The sequence below is a fragment of the Caretta caretta genome, chromosome 15, assembly GCF_965140235.1.
Source record: "Caretta caretta isolate rCarCar2 chromosome 15, rCarCar1.hap1, whole genome shotgun sequence".
Taxonomy (NCBI): domain Eukaryota; kingdom Metazoa; phylum Chordata; order Testudines; family Cheloniidae; genus Caretta; species Caretta caretta.
This window is the reverse complement of record NC_134220.1, coordinates 24,849,115-24,868,889: the sequence shown is the minus strand read 5'-3', so window position 1 is coordinate 24,868,889 and position 19,775 is coordinate 24,849,115. Positions and strand designations below refer to the sequence as shown.

Sequence of the window (19,775 nt, the reverse complement as noted above, 5' to 3'; positions counted from 1 at the left end):
ATTTCACATCTTGTCTTTGACCATACATGATGGCAGCATCTTTACTGTATTTACGTTAAGTCCAGAGCAATAGAAGAGAGTTTGTTTCCTTTTGACTTGACTTTCTACGATGGGGTGCTAGGCAGACCATTTGGGATCCTAAAGGGAACCTCATGATCTTGGTCTTTCCCACCTGCTCCCCCCCGCACCCGTTTGCCTCAAGTGAGATGACATTTACCTGATGAAGGGGGAAGCTTGAACCCAGAGGAATCATCACAGGTGCTCAAAGAGAAGAAGTCTATATGTATGGTGAGTAGGATGGTAATTGGGCGGCTGTGGATGTGTTGGAGAGATCCTTTCTCTGCTCACTGAGAGGGCTCCTTGAGGCCCAAGTGTATATTTTATTTTGCTTCTTTCTGGCTTGTGGACTCTGCTTGTCCAAGCAGCCAAGAGCTGAAGACCTTGCCTTGCTGGAGTTTCTGTTATGGAGGCTGCCTGAAAAGAAAGCAATGGGCCTGTTTATGAAAGAAGGGGCTTTTATTTCCTGTTGAACTGTGTCGGCTAGTTTGGGAGAATGTTCTGCATGGGGCGCTCTATCTCTGTGCATTTTCCAGGTCAAACGCTACATGCGCCTGCTCCTCCATTGCCAGGCAGCTTGTGCCATCACTGCTCCAGTGTCGAGCAAGTGTAAACAAGCCACCATCCTGATTCAGTGACGTTTCACGCTCAGTTTGCACTGGGGCGCACAACTCCACAAGGTGCACCACCAGGAAGAATCAGACCCAACATACTGTACTCCTACTCTTGTCCAATCCTGTTGTTTGCACACAGAGCTACACCCTCTTGGCTCCAGCCATGCTGATATTTCAGACCTACAGCACCTTGGAGTCTTATTCACAGGAGCACATCAAATGACAGCTGAGACACACGCTCCACCTTTTCAAAGGGAAACAAAAGATCGCTACGTCCAAGAGTGGCTTAAGTTGTGTCATAAATATAAAGGGAAGGGTAAACACCTTTAAAATCCCTCCTGGCCAGAGGAAAAACCCTTTCACCTGTAAAGGGTTAAGAAGCTAGGATAACCTTGCTGGCACCTGACCAAAATGACCAATGAGGAGATAAGATACTTTCAAAAGCTGGGGGGAGGGAGAAACAAAGCCCCTCTCTCTGTCTGTGTGATGCTTTCGCCGGGGACAGAACAGGAATGGAGTCTTAGAACTTAGTAAGTAATCTAGCTAGATATGCGTTAGATTGTGATTCCTTTAAATGGCTGAGAAAATAAGCTGTGCTGAATGGAATGTAGATTCCTGTTTTTGTGTCTTTGTGTAACTTTTAAGGTTTTGCCAACAGGGATTCTCTATGTTTTGAATCTAATTATCCTGTAAGGTATTTACCATCCTGATTTTACAGAGGTGATTCTTTTACTTTTTCTTCTATTAAAATTCTTCTTTTAAGAATCTGAATGCTTTTTCATTCTTAAGATCCAAGGGTTTGGGTCTGCGTTCACCTATGCAAATTGGTGAGGATTTTTATCAAACCTTCCCCAGGAAAGGGGGTGTAAGGTTTGGGAGGATTTTGGGGGGAAAGAGGTTTCCAAACGGGCTGTTTCCCAGTTATATACCTGTTAGACGTTTGGTGGTGGCAGCGATAAAGTACAAGGGCAAAAGGTAAAATAGTTTGTACCTTGGGGAAATTTTAACCTAAGCTGGTAAAAGTAAGCTTAGGAGGTTTTCATGCAGGTCCCCACATCTGTACCCTACAGTTCAGAGTGGGGAAGGAACCTTGACAAGTCGTTTTTATTGGGTCTAGTTATGTTGTGGGTGTTCCCAAAGGATCTAGTTTAATGGTAAGCCGTAATGGAAATTCCTAACATTCTTAACATTTTGCCACCCAGCCTGCTTCAGGAAAAGTCCTGATGTTGGTGTTAGTATCATTTCTTTTTCTTTCCTAACCTTATTTGTCTTTTAAGGCTGGCAGCAGGAGTAGGAAATTTAGCACGTGATATTGACATTCTGCCATGTAAGCAGGGCTGCAATCTTAATACACTAAAATTGAGCTGATAGAATAGCTAGAGAAATAAGAGAGACAGTGTTTAAGGTCAGGTTTTTCAGCAAGGTGAGGCATGCCAACATGCATATACAATTTTGTGCAAATAATCACAGCAAATCGGGTTTTGTTCATACCCTGAACCAGATTCTTGGCAGCATCCAGCTTTCTCCTGAGTGGCCCAAACAGAGAGAATTGTGCAAGCACCCAATTTATGAATGCAATCACGGTAATTTTGCATGCACAAATTCAACATGCAAGTGCGCACATGTGCCTTTGTACACACGCAATTGCACACCTGACCTTTCAAAAACTAGGCCCTGGGGCTGCGATATGCCAAACTGCCTATGGCACTTGAGTGCCCATTTCCCATTGACTTTGGCAATAACTGAATGTTCAACTCCTTAAGGGTAGTGTTGGAAAATCTCAGCCTTAATGTCTCATCTAAGAGACAGACACACAGTAAACTGCATGGACCTAGATATGCCTTCCTTGTGTGACTTAGCCTGCTTAGTTTCTTTCCACACTGGATTTTATAAACCCTCTCGGAGCAGCGTAGAGAGTCAAGTTTAAGAAAACAAAGTTAAGAGGGGGGAGTCTGGGGAAGACGTTTTTGTTTAAGGCACACAAAAAAACCCAGACCTAAACAAAAAACCAACCAGCGTTTTATAGAAATATAATCACATGGGTAGCACAGATGACAAATGGACTCCTCTGATCTCACGCAGATCCTCAGAGCTTCGCTCCAAGAAGAGGGTCCAGATTCTGATTTCGATTTCAATACAGAGTAACGCTAATGATGCCAATGGACCAATCTCTGCACTCAGACACGCTACTAACTACACTGACTTCAACTGATTTCCTCTGGCTTTATGCAAGTGCCCCTGCAGGTTGAATTTGGCCTAACAAATAGCTTGTTTTCGACTGGACTAAGCTCAGAGGCTGGCCACAATCTTTATAATAGAATCCCCCCAAATGCAAGAATTCCCTCCTTCTGACAGAGAAGGGGGGGTGCGGGTGGCGTACAAAAGCATGAAACAAAGAATCAGAAAGGTGGCTTAGTTCCCAGGCTGCAATTACCCAAGTGCCTAGGTACTTGCCATTAACGCAGTCTACTGGAGGCTAGATTACAGCGCCAAAGAGTTATGCTACCAAACCAAAGGCTTGTTGTTGTTGTCTCTCTGTGGTATTCACGGGCTGCTGTTTATGCCAGAGCTGGCTGCTTTACTCAGGTGCTTCCCTTTACTAATTAAACACAGCCAAGCGGCCTGCAATCCCTCTTCCTCCCCAGCAGCTTGGTCAGACTTGGAAAATCATCCTCACGCTTTAGACTGATGTGGCACCACTTAGCCTGAAGGAGTCCAATGCAACTGACAAACTATAGGACTGTTTTATGTTGGGAGCAACCAAAGGCCTCAGTCGGGATTGGAACACCGTTGTGCTGGGACACGGAAGAGAATACAGCCCATGCCCTAAAGACTCGACATCTAAATAATCAAGACAGATTAAAAGTGCGGGAAAGGGACATAACACAGAGAATGAGCAGAGTGATGGTTGGCACCGCAGGGTTTTTTATTGCTATTTTGGGGGCCAGAGTGGATGGGAGGTGACAGGTGAGGGGAAGAATTAATAGAAGCATAGGAGTATGGAAACAAAGGAAGGCAGTGAAGGGGAAGAGAGGGAGAGGTTTATGGTGGGCGGTGGAGGGACCATGAGGGGGAGATGTGTGGGAGGAGAAAGCTGAGCCTATTTCTCATCTCCCACCAGTGAAAAGCAGGAGTCACTCCACTGACCTGGTGTGAAACTGGTATAAGCAGAGGAGAATCAGCACTTTTATACTTACAGACCTGCTGAGGGCAGCCACCAGCTGGAAAGAGAACAGCCAGTACATTGCAAAATACCCCACAGAAAGGGAGAAAGTTTGGCCAAGGACATGGGGCAAAGATCTGTCACTTACACGCAATGGTCCTTGAGATCTTTAATGTCCATGCAGAAAAGAATGGACCTGGGCTTGTAAGGTCTTGTCTGAAAATCCCACGCACAACGGCATGGAACTCAGCAGACAGACCCTCAGCTGATGCAACGCGTGTGGCTCCCCGGACTTCACTGGAGCTAGGACTGCTTACGCCAGATGTGGATCTCACCTATGTGAACTTATATGAACTAAGCAGCGGTTCAGTTCCATTCTGCTGTAATCTGCATGCACTTGAAAGGCCCTTCCGGCATCAGACTCATCTGACTGGTGTAGTAAGGGTCTGATCCAGAGCGATACTGAGTACTGGCAGCTCCCAACGACGTGGGGGTGCTCAGTGCTTCTCAGGATCGGGTCTTATGTTGTTTGTCTCAGTGAAACAAGCTGATGAAGAAAAACAACAGGGGGTTGCAAGAATGTATAGTTTACAAAGACTAACTTAATAACGGCTGCTAAAAACACATCACCAACTGAGATGGAAATAACAGCTGTGGGCCATTTGACAAATGCGGCTTTTCTTGGAGGTTTGCTGATTTGGTGCTTTTTTATTATTTTGTACTCCCATTCCCTGCTAACTAAGGTCACTCTTTCAGAAGCACTGGTGGGGGGGCAGGCTGCTGTGCCACCACCTGTCTCTTTAGGACACGGCTGCCCATTGTGCCGGCTGCACATCGCCATTTTGGAAAACTTCCCTCCACTCTCTTCCTTCCTCTTGGTTCAACCACACCAGTCAGGGCCCAATGCCCCTGCTCCTTCCTGCCTTCCAAGCCATAACTTGGAAACGTATCACTCCTGGCGTTACAACTCTCTAAACTGGCAAGCCCGGCATGAGGGAGCATTTTTTCAGGTGCCCACAGGTTCCTTGAGGTGCCCTACTTCTGACGTCACCATGCTGAAAAGATGTTCTTAAAACTGGAGCTATGACAATTTCCACTATCTATATAACACCCCTAGCTGTTTTTCATATTTTGGTGGATGCCATACAGTACCTGTCTACCTGTATGCCGTACTCATGTCTCTCTGAAGCAAACCCTGACGTCCTTCTTGAGTCTGGATTCTGGCAAATATTAATCTAATAATGACCCAAGGATGCCAAGCAGAAGACCGCGATGGCAATGGATTTTGTCTACACTTCGAAACGCCCGGTTCGCCCTCGCTAAAGATTCGGTGGCTAGGTTTCCTCCCACTTTAAAACCAAAACATCATTAAGATACACACCTTCCACCTTCCGCAATGGATGCGGTACTAGTCCTACAGGCAGCTGCCTCCACTCCGTGATCCCGAGTCATCCTCAGCGCACAGGCCAGCCAGTTTACCGAATGAGGCAGGGGCCCTGGGAAAAAAATAGCACGGGCTCATGTAAGGAAAGACTGTCTCGTAATGCATATGCACGGTTCTCTCTCATAGAGATAGCAAAGATAACTGGTAAAGCCTGAAGTCCATTCTCAGTCCTTCCTCGGGCAAGGCACAGGCACACTGTCACCAGGCACAGGTAAAAGTCTTCTGGATAATGCGGTCAACCAGCATCGATCCACACCGGTCCCTTTTTGCCATGTCTTGAGACGGCGATGAAAATGGCTTCTTTAACCTGGTCCCACCCAGTTGAGACACGGGACACAGCTTCAGGGTGATAGCTCCATTGAAACATAGGCAATCCATAATAGGAGAAACGGTCTCCCTCACCCCTTCTCCATAGCCCAAGTTCTTTGTCTCAGTACCTTTGCCCCTCACACAGAACCATGCTTGCTCTTGCCAGTACAGACTCACCAGTTCAGGAGGGCGGGTTGATGACAGGCTGCATTGGGCTAACCGGTTGAATGTTCAAGGGAGTTAGCGTGCCAGGGGATCCTCTAACTCCATAGGTGGTAAACCAAGGCCTAATTTATGGCCATTGTGACCTTCAGCCCCCCTTTGACATTTGCAGATCAGCTCCATTCTGTGTGAGACATTAAAGCTCTTACAGTAATAGGCTTTAAATCACTCTGCACTACCAGATGATTGGCTGGGTTTGATGAATGGGTCAGAGGTAATAATTCACTGAGGTTATTGTGTGGGCTGCTTGCTGGCTATTTGACATTTATAAATCAGCTACATTTTTCTGCACTGCTCAAATCACTATAGCTAATCTGAGAGAGGCACTTCAGTTCAGCCAAGAGTGGCTTTGGGCATCCTTGGCCTTTGTTTTGACCTGAACTTGAATAAACCTAATCAAATCTAGTTTTACTGACAGCCAAGTTCCTCTACCACCACCCGAACGGACTGGCGGCGACTGGAGGGGACTGTGCAGGAGCATGGCTCGTTTGATGTCAGACTCTGCCTTCCTTTACTCACACTGAGTAGTTTACTGCACTAAAGTCACACCAACAACTCAAGGAGGCTGAAGTCAGTGGGCTGATTCTGAACTCAGGGACACCAGAGTAAATCAGGAGCAGCGCCAGTAAAGTTGATGGAGTTATATGAGTATAAAACTGGGGTACGGAGTAAGGGCCAGATTTGTAAAGGTATTTAGATGCCAAAAAACCATTGGTTTAAATGGGAGTTAGACACCTAGATGCGTTTGAACAGCCCAGTAGGTACTACCTGACATATCAGGTGCCCAAATAGCGTTAAAAACCTGGCCGTAAGGCATTACTCAATGTGGGTAAGGGTGGCAGAGCCGGCCTGTGGAGAATAAAAATCAAAGTCATGCTGTATTAAAAAAAAGTCCTCCTGGAAGTAGCAGGCCAGGTCCTTAACCTACCAAGTCAAACCACATGATTTGTTTTATGTTGCAGCCTCTCTCTCTTCCCCAACTATTAGCGTCTAGCTCCGGTCCCGATCCTACAAACCATCAGTACCAGACATAGTCCATACTATGATAATTAGCCCCCTCACTTGTTATTCCAACTTACAAAAACATCTCCTTGTGGGTTTTGCCTTACCATAGTGCCAAGTGGCTCGAATCAAGGCCCTGGGTAGGCCCCATTGTGCTGTGCATCATTAGGTCCAAGGTGAGACATCCTTACTCACAGCAAACAGTCCCGTTGAATTCAACAGGCCTGCTCATGAGGCAAGAGCCTGCTCTAAAGCGCCTGAAAGCTGGTCTGTATTATCAGCAGGCCCTGCCCCAAATTTCTCACAATCTAGGATATGCACAGATGCAAAAGGTGCCTAAGGAACACACGCAGCAGGAGGACAAGGTAATGTGGTGCAATAAGCAGCAGTCTCAGGTTGGCCAGGCAGGTGGTGGATACCTAATGCCAGCTCCTCCTAGCCCCCCCTTCAAGGTGTACACTGACACACATTCGCTCCACATTGTAAGCTGTAAGAAAATCGATTCTGCAATTTCTCTTTGCAGAAACCAGGTGAAAATAAAAGCTTTTCCTCCTGCGCTGGATTGGTTTGCTGAGTTTTTGGAATGGTCACAACCCCCAGTGTAGCTGCAGACGGAGTTTGTCCTGACGGTGTAGGAATACCACTACCCCAAACAATGGGAAGCGTTTGTCCATCGATAGCTGCAGCTCCATGGGAGGGGAGGGGGAGTTAGGTAAGCACAGTTACGGCGCACAATGTGTGGCTTGTGCACAGCCCTGACCTACGTCGCTGTGGTTACCTAACTTTTCATGGTAGCCCCAGCCTGGGTATCCAAAGGGTCGAAGTGCTGGGGCACCCTAATGTTACAGCCCTGGCATGTGGCGGGTCAGCACCTCAGCTGATGTAAATGAGTGTTGCGTCAATAAAGTCAAGGGCCTGGTGTAGCATTCGGCCCACTGGGGACCTTCCCCAGGACAGGCTAGGGCAGTGGCTCCCACCTTCAGGAAACCAGCCTGCCATATGTTGTTAAAGGCCCATTTTCCAAGCACCATCCCCAGCTTCTCCCCCCAGTCCCCTTCAGGAAATGCTGCTCTCAGAGCCGCTCTCCAGCCCAGGGGGCAATGCCCAGCCCTGCAGATGGGCCTATAAATAAGAACCCAGGCAAGTGTAGGGGGTAGCTGGATGAGAGTCAGAGGGAGGCGCCCCCTACACAAAAAAAAGCCTGGAGGCTGCAGGGGCAGGATGTGTTGGCCTTGCCTGAGCCAGGAGCAATGCACAGCACCGAAAACGCCAGCGACGGGGCTGCGAGAAGCCCGTTCCCCTGCCGGGGAAGTGACTGAACACGCACAGAAGGGGTGGGGGGCTGCGGTTCGGGAGGGCCCCTTGGTTCTCCACCCACCCCATTAAGCTAAACCAGCGAGCGGCAGGAGGCGGGGAGAACCAGAGCGAGCGGCAGGATTTCCCCAGGATCTCTCCGGCGGCGGCGGCAGCGGCAGCAGCCCCCAGGCGCCCGAGCGCAGGACCGGGCGAGCTCTCCCTGGCGGCCGCGAGCCAGCGGCGAGCGCCCGGTGCCGCGGGGGACCGCTTGCTGCACCGCAAGTAAACGGCCGCCGCTTGCGCTCGGCTCCGCGCCTCCTGCCGGCTCTCCGGCCGCACCCGGCCTTCCGCGGCGGGGTGCGGGGCTCCGGGCCCCGGGGTGCAGCAGGGGCGGTTTGCACTTTGCAAACGCACGGGGGACACCCCACCACCACCACTCTCCGGGGGGGGGGGCTCTCCAACACTGAGCCCCGGGGCCCGGTGGGCTCGCCAGGGGGAGGCGGGGGGCAGTCGCCTGCCCCGTGCCCCCGTCGTGGCTGCCGGGCGTGTTGGGGGCGCAGCAGGAAGGAAGCGTGGTCAAGCCAAGCACAGTATGGGGGAGGGGGGGGGCACCAACCCCCAACGCGGCTCCGCTTCACTCCTGGCGTGGCCCGGCGAGGCAGCCCGGGTTCGATCCGTGTCCCCGCTCCCCCGGCGTGCGGAGAGCGAGGCGAGGGGGGCTGGGCTGGGCTGGGCTAAGTTTGCCCGTCCCCGTGCACCGAGCACAGGGGCGAATTGGAGGCGGATCCGTGCGGGGCGGAGACGCTGCTGCGGCTGGAGGGGGGCGGGTCGGTGCCCTGCGTTCCCCGCGCCCTGCCCTGGTGGCGCTGTCAGTGGCCCAGGTGCCGGGGTGGGCGGTGGATCGCCGTGGAGAGCCGGGCGCTCTGTTCCGAGGAGAGGGGCTCGGGGTGAGCCAAGCGCTCGACCCCCGGCTCAGCGATGGGTGACAAGGGGAGGGGGGTGGTATCCCCAAGGCGGGGAGCCAGGGGATCTGCGCCTGGCGGAGGGGGGCCCAGCGTGCTTTGCTCTAGGGAGCGAGAGGGTCTCATACGTGCGCTCTGCTTCGGGGACAGGGCTGGGGAAGGGGACGCCCTGCCCCGGTGGTAGGGTCTGGGCGCTCTGCGCCGGGGCTAGGGGTAGGAGTGGAAGAGGGAACGGAACCTTCTTCGGCACCTTTAGCCTCTTGCCCTGGCCTTTGCTGGGGGCAGCGCCCTGGCTCCCCTTCCTTCGGCAGGGCACCCAGCGTGACCGAGGTTTGGAGCGGATCAGGGCTGGTCTTGTCTCTGATGCGCCCTCTCTGCTCCCTTCCCCCGCAGGGTCAGCTCGGGCTGCGGGCCGCTGTGCCAGAGCGGGGGCGGCTCCTTGGCTGGACTGTGGGGTTCCTGGCCGTGCCCGAAGCCCTTCACCTCCTGCCTTCAAGCTCAGGGAGGAGGCGGATTTTCTTCAGCGTGGCTCCGCTCCCCTCGCTGCCGCCCAGAGATGGTGGGCCACCTGCACCTGCAAGGAATGGAAGAGAGTCTGAAAGAGAAGAGCCGGGAGGGCCTGCTGGACAGTCCGGATTCCGGGCTGCCTCCCAGCCCGAGCCCCCCTTTCTACACCTTGGCTCCCGGGATCATCGAGGGCAGAGCCGGGGGCAGCAGCAGGGGGACGGATCACCCAGGACATGAGCCCAGAAAGGAAATCAAGGAAGGCAAAGTGGTAAGAGCCTTTCCTGGCGCCCTGGGGCCCTACAGCTTCCTCCCAAGGGTGAGAGGCTGGGATGGTTCCTGTTCCTAGCTCCTCAGGGGTTTAAGTGGGGAACTGTCTCCATCTTTCATTGGGGACCACCCCTTATGCCACATCAGGAGGCTTTTGTTCTGAGATCTGCCCCAGAGAGTTTACAATCCAAATAGACAAGAGGGACAAAGGGTGGGAGGAAGAAAGGGCTTTTATAGGCGCCTGTTCGGGTGTCAGAGGCAGGCAGGGAATGAGAAGAGTAACTCAGACCCAAACCAGGATTCCAGTAGCCTCCAGCATTGGGGGGGTAGGTGTTTAAAATCCAAACCTGCATTTAGGTTTCACAAATGGACCCTCTTATAAACCCAACCCCTTGCACCTCAGGGTGACCTGGATGTGGTCTCCAGTGAGGAGTGAGACTCCCTCATGATAAATCCCTCTCTTCATCCAGGCTTCATGAGATGGGATGGGCCACTGGTGACCCCAGAGGCAAAACATTAAAAGGCTCTTACAGAGCACTTCATGGGTTAATCCTCCCTGAAGACAGCTACACTTCAACTCTGGAACCCCTGCTCCAGCTTCAAACCGTGGAAGCAGCCAGCAGCCTAGTTCCTTACTGTACTGTTAGGACTGGCTGGCAAAGGTTTGACCCCTGGTGGAGAATCAGTGACAGAGTTCAGGGGGGTCTGGGGACATTCAGAGCCCCCATCACTTCCCGGTGGTGAATTATTTGCAGTTTGGAGTGGGAGCTGGAGGATAAATCACAGTAAGCGTTTGCTATTTAAAACACATCAGACACATGCTTCAATTTCCAGTGTAAAGAAAGAAAGAAGAAATCAGTCTAGCTCAGTGGCTCTCAACCTTTCCAGATTACTGTACCCCTTTCAGGCATCTGATTTGTCTTGCGTACCCCAAGTTTCACCTCAAGCTACTTGCTTACAAAATCAGACATGAAAATACAAAAGTGTCACAGCACATTATTACTCAAAACTTGCTGACTTTCTCAGTTTACTACCTAATTATAAAATAAGTCAATTGGAATATGAATCTTGTACTTACATTTCAGTGTATAGTATATAAAGCAGTATAAACAAGTCATTGTCTGTATGAAATTTTAGTTTGTCCTGACTTTGCTAGTGCTTGTTATGTAGCCTGTTGTAAAACTAGGCAAATATCTAGATGAGCTGATGTATCCCCTGGCCACCCTCTGCATACCCTCAGGGGCACGTGTACCCCTAGTTAAGAACCACTGGCCTGGGTGACATGGTTCTGTGTAGTAAGAGAGAGTACAAGGCTGCTTAATGCAATGCTACATGGTGCTAAGTCTGAGGTTGTGACTAGACATACCAGAGCTGGCTTCTCAGCTATGCTGAAATGATTTCATTCCAAATCAGTCCGATTGGTTTGTGAGCATGGAGCAACAGTGTTACAGTCATTTCTGCTCTGAATGTGGAACAGTGCACTATTCAGAACCGTTTATGTACATGTGTCAGGGCCGTTGGTATCAGAGACAAGATTTGGAAAGGTTCATGTTCTCTTCCAAAGGATGAAGTTGTTTTTGCTTGAGAGGTGGCTCTGTGCTGCTGCTGTTTGCCTGAATCGTGCTTCAGAGAGTGATGCTGTTTGAAGTCATGCACGGTATGGCTGAACAGTACAGCTCTATTGGTTTTCAGGATTGAACTCCTGGCAGCAGCTATATAGATAGAAGCCGGATTCTGATCATCTTGACAAAGGGTCTGTGAAGTGTTTGAGGGTGGAGACGGATTTAAGCAGATTCATTATGACTTTTGTTCTGCTTCATTTTGTCAATTTCAGTCTCTAAGGTGCCACAAGTACTCCTTTTCTTTTTGCGAATCTGTTGCATTATAAATTGCTTTTAAAGACCGAGGTTTAGGAGGATTTTCTGGAGGGAAGGATTTTGCCCAAGGTTCTTTCAAACATTTTTTCTGTTAAAAAACAAACATTTTTTGATGTATTCAACCACATATTTAATTGGCTTAAATACAGAGTAAAAACTTTCTGCAGCACAGAGACATTAGCTCTCCATAGGAAAGAATTATACTTTATGAATTTCAGTTACCACTCTACTCCCTTCTTCCCCCTGTGCAGATTTGCACTGAAAGTTCACCTTCGTTTCAGTTTTCAGGTTCTCAGGATGTGTTTAACATTTTATTGAAAACTGTCTTTTATACCTTAATATGCCAAAGTCCTCACACGAGCACTAACTGTTGCTCACCAAAGTAAGAGGGTGGGTTTTAATTAAAAAAAACAAATTCATAAAGTAAATATTGAGGTACCACACTTAGTAGCTCATCCCCCATGTGAGTAATTTTACACTAACATTTTCATTAACTTCAGGGGCGTACCTACTTGCATAACCCCGTGCCTAAGACTTTGCAGGATCGGGTCCTTGTTATGCAGTCATAAAATGAAATGTGTGAGGAGGGATTAATGAAGGTGTGTTGGACCAAAATACAGCTAGAAACCTGTATAAAACTCTACAACAGAGTCAGATGAGCTGCCATGAAGATAGTTATCAGACCGAGTACACTCTTAGGTCAGCCCCTCCGAAAAGGAGATTGTACAGAATAACACCTTACTTATCAGGGACCAAATTCAACCTTGGTATAAGTGGGTACAAATAATGGAATAGTGGAATACTCTGGATGAATTTACCCCAGGGTCTTACTTCTTGACTTCTGTAGAATAAATATTTCTAAGGTTTATGGAAAAACAAAATTCTATTGTCCAGCTATTTCTTTGATTTTGGACACACATGGATGTTAGGCAGCATTTTGAGAGGTTAATGTTATAATTGTTTGCCAACTGGACACCACATTACAGCCATGTTAGCTGTGAGCCCTTGCTGTTAGGATGTAGGCTTGTTATGTGGTGGATGCTTTTGTGCTCTAGTAGGTGTAGAAGAAACACAGACCCACTCATATAAAAAGCAATCTTATGTTCAAATATGGAGGAGGAAGCAATGCAAATGCTTGAGACATGGGACTGTACCATAAGTGGAGATTTACTCTAAACAGACTTGCAGTTGGCACACTGCAAAATGGTGAAATAAGTTATTTATTAGTTGTAGGGGACTATCATTCTACTTTTCTATAAATGGAATTTCGTTCCATCTAATTTCCACTCTGCAAATACTGTGCTTGCACTTGGTTCTGTTACGAAAGTAAAACTATGGAAAATGATGCTTGCGTCATACTATTAAATGTCAGCTTCTAATTAGCTTTCATCTCACCATTTAAGGAGAACTCACAGATCTGTGAGTAATTATGCAGTCCATGAATTTGTGCTCCTGTTTTAATTGCCTGCTCTTTGCAGTTTATCAGAGAGCATGCGCAATTGGTGAATCAACAATTAATGCTATTTTCAGACTAAATCATGCGTGTTTAGCGCCTATTATATTATTATTTGTGGTATTTACACATGAGATAGAGCTGAGAACAGTCTGTGCTATAATACAGTAAAATATGTGTAAGCTATATTCCTAATATCCAAAAATCTATCAGGTACAGTTACAATAAGTCTAGTTGTACCTGGAAAAATAGTTGGGAAATATTTCATGGCATTTCTTATTACAGTATTATCAAAATCTCCCATTTTAATCTTGCTGGGGTTCAGCTATTTTGTTCCAGCTTTAAAGGTAGGTTTAAGAATTTCTCTAGCTCTGGGATAATTCTTGACATACATACTGAAATGATCTTGTATGTACTTCCCAGGGACATTCTTCTGTTTACAGTCCACATTCCCTGTGTTTGGTGTGATTAACTTTAACTATAAAAATGAAAACTCTTCTTTTTTTAATAAGCCAGACTTTGTTTTGAAGACAATGCACCATTTATTCACATTTAACCAGCCAATTTGGCTACAGCTTTGGGATCCAAGAAAATATGAAAGGCAATTTAGAGCCAGAGTAATAAATACCGCAAGCTCAACACCATTATATTAGACTTTGCTTGGAATACAGGGGAACTTACTTTTAATTCTCCCAAGTAAGCCATATGTTGGGGATTCTTCAGCTGCTTTGTGCATAAGGGCAAGAGACCCTATGAGAAGTTATAGCCTAGAAATACAAAGTGACTTTTAGCTATCTTTTAAATTTAAAAGATGACAATTTTTAATTTTTATTCTCAAGCACCTTGAAACTTATGTTACAAAGCATCCCATACATTTTATTAGAAAGACAAGGTAAAGGTTGTATGTATGGCTAGGCAGTAAGGAAGACCCCTAACATTAGCTGCAAGAACAAGCATACGTTAACAGCTTTCACAAGAAACCAGCTGCTAGAATGAAGTGGACAGGGATCAAGGGGCAGATTCTCAGACTTCAGTGTAGTTGCCCCCGCAGAGAATTTACTCCTAAGATTGTCCAGGAATATAGTTTTGATGCGGAGGGTCCAATTCTCAGCTCACCGACATAGCTCCGTTGTTTTCAGTGGATTTACACCAGTGGAGATGAGATCAGAATCAGGCTCAAAGGTTCTCTGCTCAGAACTTACTTGTGGGTTTACTGTTTACAACTTTAAAAAATGTTCCTGGGTTGTACTTGCCATCAGCGCGGAGCTGCATAAGGTACACGGGGACTCTGGCGGCTTTGGGGTCCCAAAAAGGGACAGCAAGAAGATGCCAGGATTTTCTGGGGGAGGGAGAGTTGCTAGAGAAATATGTGGTATGCAGCTGGGAGTCGTCCCCCTCCCCGCACAGACCCACAATCCACAGCTATCTCAGAGGGCCCAGAAATTCTGTCCCCAAAGGAGGGAAAGTGCGGAGATTCCGGTGCTGAATCATTTGCTCACATTATCATAAAACAAAGAAACAGAAATGGGCCCTGATCAGAGCTCATATGTGGTGTTAGGGCATGGGGGATGGTGAAAGACAGAGGATGAAAACAGGGAAGAATATGGGTGGTTAAACCACAAGGTTGGGAGTCAGGAATTGTCACTCTGGTCCAGTCCCAGACCCATCGTACCTCAGTTTCCCCATGTGTGAAATGGGGACGATGCCTCATTCATAGGGGAGTTGAGAGTCTTCACAAGGGCCCTGATTGTGTAAAGAGCTCTGCAGTCAGACTTTTGTGCCTGCATGAAGCCCCACTGGCCACAATGGGGATTTGCCCACACGGAGATCCTTGCAGGAATAAGGCCTCTCTTGTGTCTGGAAGGTAGAAGGCGCTATGGAAGTGGCCCTGTAGCCCTAAACCACGGCCCTTTGGAAATGCGTACATTCTCTGCTTAGCTTGCCTTACTGGTACTTCAGCATATAAAGACCTGGGTCCATGCCTGGGCCGAGAGTGGGAAGCATCGTATCCATCTGTCTGGATGCAAGTATGTGCTGCGCCACTGAGCCAAACTGCTCTATTTTGCTTTTGCCCCATTATGCATGTGGGAAAAAAAGTCTGTCAAAATTATTTGGCTGTGCTTGGCCCTTTGTCAAAATAATCTACAGACAAAGCTGCCCCAGCTCCCTCGGTAGCAGGCCTGTCATCTGGGAGCCACGCAGGGCAGAGCCGTCTGTTCCCAGCACTGTCCCATTTGCAACAGGTTCCTTGTTATCTGAAAAGCTGTCCATTAATTTAACCAGGGCAACATCCCTGTCACTCCACATGAGAAACGTCCCCACCCCAGGGTATTCTACGTAAACAACTGAGGTCCAGATACAGCCCTTTGGATCAAATCCTTACTCGGGGCAAATCTGTCCCATGGGAAAGTCCATGACAGAGAGGAGAACGAGGAGGAAATCGCAGTGTTCCAGGTAGGGCGTGTGGGTTCACCACCACCACCTCACACCCATGGAATGAGCAGGATGTTTGACCCCCAGAATCCCTGGCTTCCTATGACACCCATCCCCAACTCACTGGCCCTGACAAGCCTGCTAAGATGGGGCAATGTGCACAGCATGCCAGTCCCTTTGGGTACCACCTCACACCTCCTACCCCACAATGGGCCCTCTGGGGGAGACAGTGCCACGGAGAAAGCATGGATGGAGGCGGTCCATACGTGGAAGGTACCTTCTGAGTGAGGAGTGTCTGTGTGTGTGTGGGGGGGGGGGGTTAGGGGGAAGGGGGATAATGCATCTGTCAGGCCTTGCCCAGGCCAAATGTCCCATCAACTTTGGGTCCTTAAGGGCCAGTTACCAGGTCTTCCTCCCCACCCCCCGATCAAAAGCTGCAGCAGGGCCTAAGGATTAAGCAGGATTAACCTTCTAGGGGGTGAGGTTTGGTGGTTCACAAATCAGACAGGTGGCATGGCCCTTCAAACCCACACACATCCTGAGATCCCTGAGGAAAGTCCACAGAGGTGTGAGACCCCTGGTAAATCCCTCCCTCCCTCCCCCCGTTCCAATAGCAGCATGCCCCCCCTCTGAAGCCATGAGACCCTGGTATCCCTGCCCACATCTGAGCCCCACCCATACCCCACAGGAAGCCCTTGAAATTCATGCTGATGGGGTTGGCATTCATTTCCACTCTCACCTCCCTCTCTGCCCTGCACCCGTTTCTGCCAGAATCCAGCACTTGCTCCACCTCATCCCCTCTTATATGAATCTGGGCCCATTTCACCACCTCTTTGAAACATTCCTGGCAGAAGAGAGCTGGCAGGCCCCAGGCACTGCCTAATCTACAAACCATATGCCAGCTCAGCATTCCAGTTACTCACCAGGCTAACATGGTCTTGTTTGTAGACTGCTCCAACTGAGCTATGCGTCTATGTGTTGATTAATATCTCACTCCTAGCAGTCACATGAGTGGGAATCCAAAAATGTCAGGCCTGCATGTAAAGCAGGGCCCAGCCTCTCCTGTCTGTCAAATACAGGGTCTCTCTGGAGGGATGTAGTGTTCTTTTCTAGTCCCCACCAGAGGAGAGTCTTGGGATGCCAGAGCACAAATTGCTGGAAAGGAACTGCATCTGCCTAGTTTGGGCAAGCAGCTCTCAGTTCATTTCATAGCTACACGGATACATCTTTCTCTCTGTACTAAAGTCCTTCTATGATATAGTGCCCATTGCCCCAAAGATCCCCAAATGCTTTGAAAATTAAATACAGAGGGACAGATCCTCAGTTGCCATCCGGTTGCACAACTCCACTGAATTCACTGATTTACAGATCCTGGCCCCAAACACCGCATATACCTTGTGGGTGAGGGAGAACACAGGGTATGTACGCTGTTGCTGGGCGATAATTGTCCACTCAGGCAGATGTGCATGTGCTAACTTGAAAAACAGCAGTGTGGCCATGGCAGCACGGGCAGCAGCTTGGGCTAGCCACCCAAGACCCGCAAGGGGTCGGGCAGGATTGTACTCGGGCCGCCACCATGCTGCTCTTTTTAGCATGCCAGCTTGAGCAGAGCTAGTGTCTGTCTGTCTACCCAAGCTGGGAAACACGCTGCACAGATATACACACCGAGCCAGACAGGCGTGCCACAACCAAATCCTGTCTTTACCCAGGCAAAACTTCCACTGAATTTAAATAAAAATTGGGGGAGTTTTGCAAGAATAAAGACTGCAGGATTTGGCACATAATTTTTATATAGATACACAGGAATCACTTCACCAGCTATGAAAATGCAGCCACCTCTAAGGTGGAATCTTTCAGCTAGTTGACACCCCACTGCATCACTATATAACTCTTTTGGACAAGAAGTTAAGTACCATACATTTCCCACTTGAAACAGAAAGTTGATTTAAAGCTGCAGGATGTAATTATCTAAAATTAAATATTCCATAAGACTAGGACTACCAGCCACGCTTTCAATTTGACGTCTCCATTGACTGTTCTCTCTTCCAAATGAAACCTATCCTGTTTCTGGAAACATTATAGTTGCATGAATAACAGGGCTTGTAATCTCCAGTACATCAAGACATTAGCAATGCACAATCATTTATTAACCAAGTGTATCTTACCGGTTAAAACAGACAACATAGATGCGTCTCCACTGAATAACTCAGGCAGATATTTCATTATTGCTGTAAATGTCAGCTTGCTGCAAATGACATTTTCATGGACCAGTATGTTCATGTGAAATCTGGAAAGAGAGTGGTATGGGGGTTAGCTAGAAGAGGCCGCTGGTGACTTGAATTCAGTTCCTACTTCTGACACTTGGGCAAGTGATTTCATCTTTTGGTTCATATCTATCAACCTGTTTCAGCCTGCTGCCCATCACCATAGTATCTGAGCCCTTTCCACATCAAATCAATAGCAGTAGTGAAATCCCTAGTAGATTTCGTGGAGTCTCTGGCTTTGCTCTCTTTTCGGAGTCCAAAGTCATATGGGGGAGGGGTTTGATTTTTTTGTTTCTTTTTTAGATTCTATTAATTTCCTTTTTTGTGTGTGGTTGGTAGGGGTTTAGGGGCAAAAGGGGGTGCCAGTGTTGTCCTTTTTTGTGGTGGAAAGGTTCCCCTCCTAGCTTCCCAATCTGCAATCCACTTCCTTCTGTAAAATGCTTAGAGTCTCTGAGCACAATGCATTATAACAGGGCTAAGTATTCATCTGATTCTCTTATTTATTATTTGTGTTACTATAGCGCCTAGGAGCCCTAATCATGGACCAGGACCCTATTGGGCTATGCACTGTACAAACACAGAACAAAAAGACAGACCTTGCCCCATGGTTATCGTGGCTAGAGGAACTCCAGTCTTTGTACTGGCTTATTTATGCAATTGTTCTGAACGGGTAACACCATGCTATATACTCCAAACAGTCAGTTCCATTTCCCATAGTCCTCCAGCAGATATTAAGTTGATGGACAGTTGTCCCCGCATAGTAACCCTTAGTAATACTTATGTCGGAATAGATAAAACACAGCTCATGGCAGGGGGTTGAACACCTGTCTGGGGAACCCTTTTTGTGTGTGTTTATCTCGGCGTAGCTTTCAAAAGCAGAGCTTAGCTGCCCAGGCCCTTACATGCCTGAAAGGCATAGGAGTTGAGAAAGAGGGAAAAAATGCTGCCAAACGAGAAATAACTTAAGTTTTTTAGTAACATTTTAACCCTTCGGTGTTAGGGGCAAATTCTTTACTAGAAATTAAATAGTGTATTCTGTCCCTTGTTAAAGACGTGCTTTGGGGTGAAATTCACCCCTTCGCAGAGCAGATGTACCACTGAAGTGCTGGTTTGCAGGCAGAAGTTGTATGGGCCTGGTGCTGACTCTGTACAGGGTTAGTTTGTTCTTGAGCCCTCTCCCAGGTTCCCTCTTGGACTGCTGGGAGCAATCCCATCCCTGGACAGGGCGTAAGGTGGTGACTTTCAGGGGGATGCTGATGGGAGCTTCGGAGGAGGGACGAATGCCCAGTTGCGTGTCAGAGGACACCAGTGATCCAAAGGGTATGGATTATTAGCTACAAATATCCAATATGTATTTTCATTTCTACCCATAGGCTTGGCCTCTGCTTTCCTTATGGGTCACGAAGGGCTATTTGGGAGGTAGCACTGTTTAATGGCCAGGACTCCTGGGTTCTATTCCCAGCATGAGTGCTGACCTGCTGTGTGATCTGAGACAGCTCAATTCCCCTGGCCGGGCCTCAGTTGGCCCAGTTGCCAGGATTGGGCTCTACCCTTCTCCCACCATCCAGCCCCTGGCAGACACCAAGCATGTCACATTTCAGCCCCAGAGACAAACACTTTGGAAAGCTAGCAACGTTTTTTTGAATCTCAAAATATTGCTGAAATTGGAGGTGGGGAAAAAGTTGATGACATTTTGGTGAAACGGCCTCATTTTTCAAACAAGTATAAAGCTGATTCCCCCTTTTTTAACTGTGGAATTTCAGATTTCAGAATAATGGAGAAATTTAAAATGAAAAATCACAAAATCTCCCTCTTTTTTTTTTCTCATTTTTAAACCAGCTTTGGCTGCGAATATGTGAAAATAGGGGGTTTAGGTTGGAAATTTTTGCTACCGTAACTCTGGGA

At 48.1% G+C, this 19,775-nt stretch overlaps 1 protein-coding gene and 1 long non-coding RNA gene across 4 annotated transcripts in view; one reads left to right on the top strand and one right to left on the bottom strand.

Moving 5' to 3' along the window:
* Positions 1-80: 80 nt before the first annotated feature.
* LOC142069317 (uncharacterized) lies at positions 81-8,818 on the bottom strand. 2 transcript variants are annotated; one of them, XR_012665080.1, is made up of 5 exons: positions 8,724-8,818; positions 5,765-5,933; positions 5,216-5,330; positions 4,170-4,381; positions 81-474 (listed from the first exon to the last, which is right to left on the bottom strand). It is a non-coding gene; the product is annotated as an uncharacterized LOC142069317 (long non-coding RNA). The 2 variants fall into 2 exon arrangements; XR_012665079.1 differs by lacking the exon at positions 81-474 and having other exon boundaries at positions 3,204-4,381.
* Positions 8,104-19,775, top strand: part of RFLNA (refilin A) — a 34,402-nt gene continuing 22,730 nt past the window's right edge. The window contains exons 1-2 of one of the 2 annotated variants that reach the window (XM_048821737.2): positions 8,104-8,389; positions 9,463-9,844. In XM_048821737.2, coding sequence (XP_048677694.1) covers positions 9,626-9,844 — 219 coding nt within the window. In that variant the 5' untranslated portion in view covers positions 8,104-8,389; positions 9,463-9,625. Of the gene's footprint in view, positions 8,390-8,649; positions 9,055-9,462; positions 9,845-19,775 lie in introns of those variants that run through there. The other variant, XM_048821736.2, reaches the window with a different exon arrangement.